Source organism: Nicotiana sylvestris, chromosome 11, assembly GCF_000393655.2.
Source record: "Nicotiana sylvestris chromosome 11, ASM39365v2, whole genome shotgun sequence".
NCBI classification, from domain to species: Eukaryota; Viridiplantae; Streptophyta; class Magnoliopsida; order Solanales; family Solanaceae; genus Nicotiana; species Nicotiana sylvestris.
This window is the reverse complement of record NC_091067.1, coordinates 81940924-81953042: the sequence shown is the minus strand read 5'-3', so window position 1 is coordinate 81953042 and position 12119 is coordinate 81940924. Positions and strand designations below refer to the sequence as shown.

At 43.2% G+C, this 12119-nt stretch overlaps 1 protein-coding gene and 1 non-coding gene across 2 annotated transcripts; one reads left to right on the top strand and one right to left on the bottom strand.

Annotated features, from left to right (window-relative positions):
- The first annotated feature begins 5561 nt into the window (after positions 1-5561).
- Positions 5562-5667, top strand: LOC138882424 (small nucleolar RNA R71). The gene has a single exon (XR_011404029.1). It is a non-coding gene; the product is annotated as a small nucleolar RNA R71 (small nucleolar RNA).
- A 1980-nt stretch (positions 5668-7647) lies between these two features.
- Positions 7648-11776, bottom strand: LOC138881240 (uncharacterized). The gene is made up of 5 exons (XM_070161451.1): positions 11619-11776; positions 11260-11383; positions 8958-9171; positions 7853-8279; positions 7648-7801 (listed from the first exon to the last, which is right to left on the bottom strand). Exons 1-5 carry the CDS (start codon positions 11774-11776, stop codon positions 7648-7650), a joined length of 1077 nt encoding a protein of 358 aa, XP_070017552.1.
- Positions 11777-12119: the final 343 nt, after the last annotated feature.

Here is a 12119-nt window from a genome sequence, read left to right as displayed (position 1 = left end):
GGGGATGGGGGAATAATGGGGGGTTAGGTTTATTAAAAAGGGGGGGAAAAAGGAAAAAAAAATTCTGCAACTTACCTGGCTCACGCTGGTCTGCCGCGGTCCTACCGTAGTTACAAGGGACTACGGTAGACCTCTTTAAGAGGGGGTATTTGACCGCGATTATGCTGGGACCGCGGTAGACTTCTTTCAGAGGAGGTCCTTGACCGCGGTCCGACCGCGGTTACGCTAGGACCGCGGTTTGGGCGTGTTCCTGCTACTTCTTTTTTCATGAAGTTATGCATTACACTTACAACACATTCGTGGGTTGCCTCCCACGCAGCGCCTAATTTAACGTCGCGGCATGACGCAGATGATCGCATTTAAGGCGCGCTCGACCTTTGTGGTTCAGTCAGGTGTAGCTTAGACACTTCCTTTGGTTCTCTCATGCCCACATATAGTTTCAATCTCTGCCCATTGACTTCAATGTACGAGAGTCTTTCTCTTTGGCAATCTCGACAGCACCTGAAGGGAAAACTTCGACCACTCTAAATGGTCCAGACCATCGTGACCTGAGTTTACCCGGAAATAGCCTTAATCGTGAGTTATAAAGCAACACCATATCTCCAGGATTGAAATTTTGCTCCACAATGTTCTTGTCGTGCAACCTCTTCATTCTTTCCTTGTACAACCTTGTGCTCTCAAAAGCAAGATGTCTGAACTCGTCGAGCTCATGCAATTCTGTGATTCTCGTTGTGCCCGCAGCCTCGATGTCTAGATTCAGCTGTTTCAGTGCCCACCACGCTCTATGTTCAAGTTCCACTGGCAAATGGTAGGCCTTCCCAAACACAAGCTTATATGGTGACATACCAATCGGTGTTTTAAAAGCAGTTCTATAGGCCCAGAGTGCATCATCAAACTTTTTTGCCCAATCAGTTCTTGTGGCGTTCACAGTTTTGGTTAGCACGCTCTTTATCTCTTTGTTGGACACTTTAACCTGCCCACTAGTTTGCGGGTGATAAGGGGTAGCCACCTTGTGGCGTACATCATACTTTGCAAGCAACTTCTCGAAAGCTCTATTACAGAAGTGAGTGCCTCCGTCACTGATAATCGCTCTTGGTGTCCCAAATCTGGTGAATATGTTCTTCTTCAAAAAACCCACCACCACTTTTGCATCATTAGTGGGAAACACTGCAGCTTCTACCCATTTGGACACGTAATCCATAGCAACAAGTATGTACTTATTGCCATAGGAGCTGACGAAGGGACCCATGAAGTCAATCCCCCAGACATCAAACACTTCCACCTCTTGAAGTGGGTTCATGGGCATCCCATGGCGACGGGAAATGTTCCTGGTCTACTGACATTTATCACAGCCCTTCACCCATTGGTGTGCATCTTTAAACACTGTTGGCCAAAAGAATTCGGCCTCAAGCACTTTCGCAGCTGTCCTGACCCCTCCAAAATGTCCTCCATAAGCCGATGCGTGACAAGCCTGCAAAACAGAAGATTGTTCTATCTCGGGGACACACCTCTGGATCATATTGTCAACACAAATTCTAAACAGGTAAGGCTCATCCCAATAATACATGCGGCAGTCACGATAAAACTTTTTCTTTTATACAGATGAAAGGTCATAGGGAACTATACCGCAGGCTAGGTAATTTGCAAAGTATGCATACCATGGCGCTTCCTCAAGATTAGTAGCGAGCAGCTGCTTTTCTGGAAAGGTTTCCAGAATATCTTCAACCTCAACTGCATTTCAACTGCATTTTCAGCTCCTTCAAGTCGTGATAGATGATCAGCGACTTGGTTCTCGGTGCCCTTAATGTCACGAATTTCAAGGTCGAATTCTTGCAGCAGCAACACCCAACGAATCAGGCGCGGCTTAGACTCCTTCTTCTCAATCAAGTACCTGAGAGCTACATGATCAGTGTATACAATTACCCTAGAACCAAACAGATATGATCTGAACTTGTCGAAAGCAAACACCACATCCAACATCTCCTTCTCAATCACAGTGTAGTTCAGTTAGGCTCCACTCAGTGTTCTACTAGCATAGTAGATTGAATGCATCAGCTTGTCCTTCCACTGTCCCAGCACTTCCCCCACTGCATAGTCACGGGCATCACACATGAGTTCGAATGGTTTCTCCCAGTTGGGGGCAACAATGATAGGTGTTGTGACCAGTCTCTTTTTCAGCTCCTCGAATGCTACCCTGCAATCATCAGAAAACAAGAAGGGGTGATCTTTTTCTAACAACTTACAGAGAGGGTTGCCAACTTTTGAGAAGTCTTTTATGAATCTCCGGTAGAAACCGGCATGCCCAAGGAAGCTTCTGATTACTTTGACTGAAGTTGGAGGAGGTAGCTTTCCTATTACATCCACTTTGGCACGATCCACCTCAATTCCTTTGCTTGACACCCGGTGCCCCAAGACTATGCCTTCTTGTACCATGAAGTGGCACTTCTCCCAGTTCAAAACCAGGTTAGTCTCGATACACCGTTTCAGCATACGAGTCAGATTTATCAGGCACTCATCAAATGAGTTCCCTACCACTGAGAAGTCATCCATGAACACCCCCATTATGTCCTCTACCATGTCAGTAAAGATGGCCATCATGCACCGTTGGAATGTGGCGAGTGCATTGCATAGGCCAAAGGGCATCCTCCGAAAGGTATAAATGCAATAAGGGCAAGTGAAAAAGGTCTTCTCTCTGTCCTCCGGTGCAATGGAGATCTGGTTGTATCCTGAGTACCCGTCCAGAAAACAGAAGTGTGACCTCCTTGCCAGTCTGTCTAACATCTGACCAATGAAAAGAAGTGGGAAGTGGTCTTTCCGGGTGGCTAGATTTAGCTTTCTATAATCCATGCAAATTCTCCAGCCCGTGACTGTTCTTGTAGAGATCAATTCATTGTTATAAATTCTCTTTGCCTCAATAGGATTGGTAAGGTAAGGTTTAGCATGGTTAGTGTTGCCTTAGTCCTATGTCTTTGGAAAAATATCCACATGGCTGTGAGATTATATGCCCTCGTGAGACGTTGCCGGCAGCTACACCATGAACCTCTACATGAGGCTGCCATCATAAGGAAATGTGAGGCGCAGAGGAGTGATTATATAGCCAAGGCATATGGGTAACAATACCGGTGCTATTATCCCCCTTATTTATACTTTTCCTAATTATTGTATTTTTGTTTTTCTTTTATTAATAAAAAACTAGCCCTAGGCGCTTGCCTAGCGGATTGCCAAAAAAAATCATTGTTATCATTCTTAACTACCGTCATGCCACCCTTTTTAGGTACACATTGAACTGGGCTAACCCAGTTGCTGTCAGAGATTAGGAAGATAATTCTCGTGTCTAACCACTTTATTACTTCCTTCTTCACCACTTCCTTCATATTAGGGTTTAGCCTTTTTTGGTGTTCCCTGGAAGGTTTGTGTCCCTCTTCCAGTAGAATTTTGTGCATACAGTAGGCGGGGCTGATACCCTTTATGTCTGCCATGGTCCACCCAATGGCAGTCTTGCACTCCTTAAGTACCTACAAGAGTTGTTGCGCCTGCACATCTAACAAACTAGATGAGATAATAACAGGTAATGTGAAGTTAGGTCCAAGGAATTCATACCTGAGATGGTTGGGCAATGGCTTTAACTCCAGCTTTGGTGGTTCTTTGATAGATGGCTTGGCTGGAGGAGTCTCTCGATTTTCCAAGTGCAAGGGCTCAAATTCTAGAGTTCTATCCCAGAACCCTCTACCCTCTAATGCCAATACCAATTCCGCCAGTTCCTCTCCATTCACCTCATCCAAATTCATTAAACATGCAGCAAGGGGGTCCTCAATGGTTAGCACCTCATTATCAGTCTCTACGATTACATCCACAGCATCAATAAGAGAACAATTGGCGAATTCACTTGGTCGCCTACTAGATTTCTGCACATTGAATGTTATCTCCTCATCGTTCAATCTCATCTTGAGCTCCCCAGTTTCACAATCAATGAGAGCTCTCCCTGTGGCCAAGAATGGTCTTCCCAAAATTATGGGAATCTCTTCATCCACTCTGCAGTCTAAGATCACAAAATCTGTAGGGAACACAAATTTCCCTACCTGAATTAGCACATCATCTAAGATACCATAGGGTCGTTTCACTGTCCTGGCATAAGATTGATGCTGGCCCCTAGATCACACAGTGCTTTAGCAAAAGCAAAATTACCAATAGTGCATAGAATTGTAAAGCTCCCTAGGTCAGACAACTTTTCTGCAATTGGTCTAGTCACCACTGTACTACATTTCTAAGTAAGAGTAACTGTGGCCAAGTCTTGGAAATCAAACTTTCGGTACATCAAGTCCTTCATCATTTTTGCATACCCAGGCATCTCCTTCAAAGCTTCAATCAATGGTATGTTTACCTAGATTTGTTTCAGCATTTCAAAGAACTTCTTGTATTGCTCCTCCTTTTGGTACCTAGCCAACCTCTGAGGGAAATGTGCAGGAGGTCTCTTCTTCCCAATCAACTGGAATTGATCCTTATCAGCTGCTACATCAACTACAGGTTCCTGGACTGTCTCAGCTTCTTTCTCAGTCGCATTCTGAATGTTATTTTCTTCCTGGGCAGGCTGGACTGGCACCTCCGTCAGTTTCGTTGACTCATCCAGCTCAATGGGCAATGGTATAAGTGTTTCAGCTTGTCTAGTTTCTCGAGCCCTCTCTTGCTCTATATACAAATTTCTTCCATTACGTAGACTTACCGCCATCGGCTGGTTTGGGCCTTGATCTTTTGGATTTATCTGGGTGTCTGCGGGTAGTGTCCCATGAGGACGATTGTTTAGAGACATAGAAATTTGGCCCACCTGCACTTCAATATTCTTGATTGTTGCATCATGTGCATCCACTCTCTCATTAATCTTTGCATTAGACCCAATAACTTGCTGCATCATTGCCTCAAGTCTAGCAAACCCATCTTCCTGCCTTCCACTATGTTGCTGCTGAGGAGGGTGATACCCCTGCTGCTGATTCTGATTATTATATCCCTGTGGCCTTGGGTAAGGTCCCATATTGTTAGGGGGTCTCATACCTCCCATGTTTCCATTGTTGAACTGTGGATGGACTAGCCTGTATTGCTGATTTTGATGGCCCCAATTATGACCACCCTGTCTCTGGCCTCCATGATTAGACACATAATTTATGTCTTCAGGGTATTGGTGATGATCATGTTCTGCATTCCATTGGTTACCGATTGGCTGACTAATGCAAGATGCGCACAAGCCCCCATTGGTAGTATCTAAGATGTGTACCTGCTGCTTCTGCCCTTACTCTTCCACCTTTTTGGTGAGTATACTCATCTGTGTCAATAAGGTGGCCATATTTTCAGCCATAGAGTTGGATGGATATAAGGGCACTAAGTGAACTACTGGAGTGATAGGTGCATTCCTGGTTGTCCATCTCGAATTTTGTGCTATCTTGTCAAGCAGACTCTGGCCTTCTCTCCATGTTTTGCTCAAAAATGCTCCACCAGCTGAAGCATCAACAATGTTCTTCACGCTATCTGACAATCCCATGTAAAACCGCTGCCCCAACATCGGATCTGGAATACCATGGTGCGGGCATATAACCAGCATCCCTTTAAAGCGCTCCCATGTTTCATGCAGTGTCTCCATTGGTCTCTATTTAAAACTCAAAATTTCATCAATGTTTTGAGCAGTCTTATTGGGTGGGTGGAACTTGTTATGGAATTGCCTGACTAACTCATCCCAAGTTGTTATAGAATTTATGGGAAGTGAGTTTAGCCAAGTCTAGGCAACTCCTGTCACTGAGAATTGAAATAATAACAGCTTGATTGCTTCAGGAGTTACGTTGGGCTGCCTTTGGGTTTTGCAGATACAGAGGAAGTTCTTCAAGTGTTGCTGAGGATCTTCGACTTGAGACCCCGAAAATAGTCCCTTGTTCTGCAACAAGTGCAGCATGTTATTCGTAATTTGGAATGACTCAGCCTGTATCTGCGAAACTACAATGGTTGTGGACAGATTTTCAGTTGTGGGTTGTGCCCAGTCATAGAGAGCAGCCTCTGGCACTATTGGTACCGCTGGGTTTTCCTCGTGATCCCCCATGACTGTTTCGAATTGTGCAGTTGTTGGTTGCTGTTTGTTTTTCCGATTAGCCCAATTCAAGGCCTTGAAAACTTTCTCGGGATCTGATAATGCTTCAAATACTTCACCAGAAATCGATGAGTTTCTCGGCATTCACCTGTGCAACCAAGTCAACAAACGTTAAAATTTCAATGTAAAAATTAGGTATAGAGAAAAAATGACTACAATAAGAATTTTTGTACTCCTTTCAATTGTACTTGATAACACCGTTAATTCCCCGGCAACGGCGCCAAAATTTGATCACGCCCAACTATGCCTTATAAAAGGACAATGCGGACGTTGCAAATATAACCTGAGTATTTATGCCCAGAGTCGAATCCACAGAGAATTAACCTATCAATTACTTTCATTTGACTTACCAAATTCTTTAGAATCAACTTCCCCAAATGTTGTGAATAACAGTTGATGGTATATTTAATAACTAAGACTGAAAGTCAATAAACAATTGTAAACTAAATATGCTTAAGTTGTGAACAATAATGAGAAGGTTCTAAGGTAGTAATTTCCCCTATTGATGGAATCCCTTCTATTTATGTTTCATATAGATTTACCAACACATCTCTATCAATCATGAACACTCTTTTTACCGTGAATCTCTCCCGAGTAATCACGATAATTTACTAGACGCACTCTCCCGAGATATGCTAGCTGGCTTTGTTTATTACAGTTCATTTTAGATTGCACCCAAGACTTCGTTATCCCTAATCCCACCTTTAAACCCTCAGTTATAGATCCCTCTTATACTTTGGGAGTGGTGTGGTTCAACAATCACCTAAATATGCACTCTTTCCCGAGTTATGCACACTAATTAGGCACAGCTAATTGAGGATCCTGTCAATTAACTACAACAAACACGTAGTTGAACAAATAGAGATTAAACTGGCAAACCATATTAACATAATCAAGAAGTTCATCCTTCAATAGGTTCCATCAAAATCTTAGACAAAGGATTTAGCTACTCATCACAATGAGTAAATAAACTATGAAAATATTCATGATCAAAATTGCCAGAAAAATAAAGAGAAGAAGAAAATACGATGTTTTGGGTGATCTCTCACACTTGTTTTTCTTGCCAAAGTACTCTCTAAAACATTACATGCCTCCCTTGGACGAGTTCTATTGTTTAATATAGGGTTTTGGGTTAAAAATCCCGCGTTTTTGCACTTCAGTCCCTCAATTTTCCGCTTCCTATCGCGGTCCTACTGCGGTTACGTCAGGACCGCGGTCAACTAGCCTCTCAGAATCCGCAACAGCCTTCTGCCGTTGTCCGACCGCGGTTACGCCGGGACGGCAGTCCATCTCCAGTTCTGGTTTTGCTGCCTTCGCGTGGTGCACTTAGCGGATATTGTAAGATTGGCCTCTTTTTCTCCGTAATTGATCCCAAAAGTACTCCATAGACTTCTTTTATTGTATATAGCCTGCAAAGCATGAAAAGCACTAATCAGAGCATTTTGTTATCACTTTTTACCATAAAAACTATACAAGAAGGTGGTTCTTTAGGGCCTAATTATAGTCCAATTCACCTATTATCAGATGGCAACTGGAATTTCTTCATAAGTCAATTCCTCATTAACCTCAATATTCTCAACTGGAACAATAAGCGACGGATCTCCAACCACCTTCTTTAACATGGATACGTGAAACACTGGGTGCACTAATGACATCTCTGGAGGTAGATCTAGCCTGTAAGCCACCTAACCAATCCTCTGAATGATTCTGTACGGTCCAACATACCTTGGACTCAATTTCCCTTTCCTACCAAACCGCATCACCCCCTTCATGGGGGAAACTTTCAAGAATACCCAGTCATTCTCTTGGAACTCCAAATCCCTACGACACACATCTGAATAGGACTTCTGATGACTTCGGGCAGTTTTCAACCGCTCCTTAATGATCTTAACTTTCTCCATAGCCGGATGCATCAGATCTGGCCCTATTAACTCTGCTTCCCCAATCTCGATGGGAGATCTACATCTCCTACCATATAAATCCTCGAACCGTGCCATGTGAATTCTAGCATGATAATTATTGTTGTAGGCAAAATCTAAGAGTGGCAAATGATCATCCCAGCTACCCTTGAAGTCAATAACACAAGCGCGCAACATATCCTCAAGCTTCTGAATAGTATGCTCTACCTGCCCATCACTGTGTGGATGGAAATCTGTACTAAGATAGTTCCCAATCCTTGCTAAAATTCTGTCCAAAAATTAGCTGTGAATTGTGCCCCCCGATCAGAAATGATAGAAACTAAAGTTCCATGCAGCATGACTATTTCCTTGATATACAACTAAGCATACTGTTCCGTTGTGTCGGTAGCCTTAACAGGTAAGAAGTGTGCTGATTTCGTGAGTCGATCCACAATTACCCAAATCGAGTCAAACTTGCGAGGAGTGTGAGGTAGGCCTACCACAAAGTCCATATTGATCATCTCCCACTTCCACATTAGAATTTCTATGTTCTGTGCCAACCCCCCAGACCGTTGGTGTTCGGCCTTTACTTGCTGACAATTTGGACATATCTCCACAAAGTCCGCTACATTCTTCTTCATACTATTCCACCAGTAGACTTCCTTAAGGTCATGATACATATTTGTAGAGCCCGGGTGCACGGAATATCTAGAAGTGTGAGCCTCGATCATAATTCTTTCTCGGAGACCATCCACATTTGGAACACATAGTCTCCCTTGGTACCTTAGCATACCATCATCCATGCCAAGAGAAAAAACCATAGTCTTATATTTATGAATCCCCTCCTTCAATTGTACCAACAATGGATTGTCGTACTATTTCTCCTTGACTTCCACAACTACCGATGATTTAGCCCTATTTTGCACAATTACCCCTCCTTCCCGCAAGACAAACTCCCAAACTAGCCAACCGATGAACCTCCTTGGCCAACGGCCTTTGATATGTCTCCAAGTGAGCTAAACTACCCATAGATTTCCTGCTAAGAGCATCCGCCACAACATTAGCCTTCCCTGGATGGTATAGAACATTGATGTCGTAATTCTTGAGTAACTCAATCCATCTTATCTGCATCAGCTTCAATTCCTTCTATTTGAAAATATATTAAAGGCTCTTATGATCCGTGAATATATCCACATGGACCTCATACAAATAATGACGCCAAATCTTCTATGCAAATACCACTGCCGCAAGCTCTAGGTCATGTGTGGGATAGATATTTTAATGATTCATGAGTTGTCTAGAAGCATAATCTATTACCTTGACATGTTGCATTAATACACACACAAGTCCGATTCTCGAAGCATCACAATATACGACAAACCCATCTGTACCCTCTAGTAGGGTCAACACCGACGTCGTAGTCAATCTTGATTTCAACTCTTGGAAGCTTCTTTCAAAAGCATCTAACCTTTGGAACTTAACCACCTTCTGCGTCAATTTAGTACTGAGAGGCAAGTGTAGAGAACCCCTCCACAAACTTCCTATAATATCCAGCTAAGCCCAAAAAACTGCGAATCTCTGTTGGGGTAATAGGTCTAGGCCAATTCTTCACAGCTACAATCTTCTGAGGATCAACCTTAATTCCTTCTCTAGAGACGATGTGACCCAAGAATGTGATAGATTCAAGCAAAAATTCACATTTTGAAAACTTCGCACACCACGGGCGCTGACGTATAGTCTGTAGAGCTGCCCTGAGGTGGTCGGCATGGTCCTCTCGACTTCGTGAATATATAAGGATATCATCAATAAACACTATCACAAAAGATTCGAGGAATGGCTTGAAAACACGGTTCATAAGATCCATGAAAGCTTTCGGGATATTTGTTAGTGCGTCAGAATCACATCAAATCAACTCTGTTTTGGAACAAATTTTGCAGACAAGTCATAAATAGGAAATGAACCTATACCAAGTTCAAGAACCGAAATCCAAATTCGGTAGCAACAAAGTCAACCTACGGTCAAACTTAGGAATTCTTTTAGCCTTCAAATTACTAGTTTTCAATAAATTACGTTAAATCAAGTTAGGACTTTCGAATTCGATTTGGGCCATATGCTCAAGTACTGAATCACGATACGGACCCACCAGGACTGTTAAAACACTGATCCAGATCCGTTTACACAAAACGTTGATCGTAGTGAACTCATATGAGTTTTAAGGCAAAATTTCACATTTTCATCAATTTTTCACATAAAACTTTTTTGGAAAAAGACACGGATTGCGCACGCAAATTGAGAAAGGCTAAGTGGAGCTATGAAAGGTCTCATAACACAAAAATTAATGCTAAATCTATAAATGACCTATCGGTACATCACATTCTCCACCTCTAAAACAAACGTTCATCCTTGAACTGACATAGAAAGGTACCTGGACTAGCGAAAAAGTGTGGATATCAGCCGACCTCTCTATTGCACTCTAACTGAAGGATAACTCTTAGACCTCAAATTTTGGACCTGCCGGGTTAAGATGGCCATTGGCTCCTCCGAATAAGTCAAATCCTTGTCTAATTGGACTGAGCTAAAATTTAACACATGGGACGGATCACCATGATACTTCTGGAGCATGGACATATGGAACACCAGATGGACTGCTGATAAACTAGGTGGTAATTCCAATCTATAGGCCACCTCACCCACTCTCTCAGGAATCTCAAAAGGTCTGATATACCTACGGCTCAACTTTCCCTTCTTTTCGAACCTCATCATACCCTTCATGGGTGAAACCCGGAACAATACCCTCTCTCTAACTATGAATGCAACATCATGAAATTCTACGGTCGGCATAACTCTTATACCTAGACTGAGCTATGTGAAGGCGATCCTAAATCATCTTGACCTTTTCCAAGGCATCCTGAACCAAATCGTTGCCCAACAATTGAGCCTCTCCCGGATCAAACCAACCAATTGGCGAACGGCACCGCCTCTGGTACAATGCCTCATAGGAAGCCATCTTAATGCTCAACTGGTAGCTGTTATTGTAGGCAAACTCCGCAAGCAGCAAGAACTGATCCCAAGAACCCCCGAAATTTATAACGCAAGCGCAAAGCATATCCTCTAATATCTGAATAGTGCGCTCGGGCTGTCCGTCCGTCTAGGGGTGAAATATTGTACTCAACTCAACTCACGTGCCTAACTCATATTGTACGGCCCTACAGAAGTGCGATGTGAACTGCATACCTCAATCAGAAATGATGGACACGAGCACACCGTGAAGACAGACCATCTCGCGGAGTAGATCTCAGCTAACCGCTCTGAAGAATAAGTAACTACCACTGGAATGAAATATGCTGACTTGGTCAACCTATCCACAATGACCACATCTCGCGTTGAACCTCTTCTGACTCTCTGGGAGCCCATCAACAAAATCCATAGTAATACGCTCTCACTTCCACTCAGAAATCTCTAGCCTCTAAAGCAAACCACCAGGACTGTGATGCTCGTACTTTACTTGCTGACAATTCAGACATCGAGCTACATATGCAACTATATCCTTATTCATTATACGCTACCAGTAATGTTACTATAAGTCCTCATACATCTTGACGGCACCCGGATGAATAGAATACCGGAAATTGTGGGCCTCCTCAAGAATCAAATCACGAAGCCCATCCACATTGGGCAGACAAATCCTACCCTGCATCTGCAAATCCCCATCATCACCAACAGTAACCTTCTTGGCACCACCGTGATGCATCGTGTCCTTAAGGACAAGCAAATGGGGGTCATATTGTAGACACTCTCTAATGCACTCATACAAGGAAGACCGAGAGAATGGTGTAATCTAGAGCATGATAAGGCTCTAAAACATCTAACTTCACGAATTGATTGGCCAAAGCCTGAACATCTGATGCTAGAAGCCTCTCACCAACTGGAATGTACACAAGGCTATTCATACTCACCGCCTTTCTACTCAAGGCATCGGCCACGACATTGGCCTTCCCGAGATGATACAAATGGTGATGTCATAGTCTTTCAACAGCTCCAACCACCTCCTCTGGCTCAAGTTAAGATCCTTTTCCTTAAACAAATATTGTAGA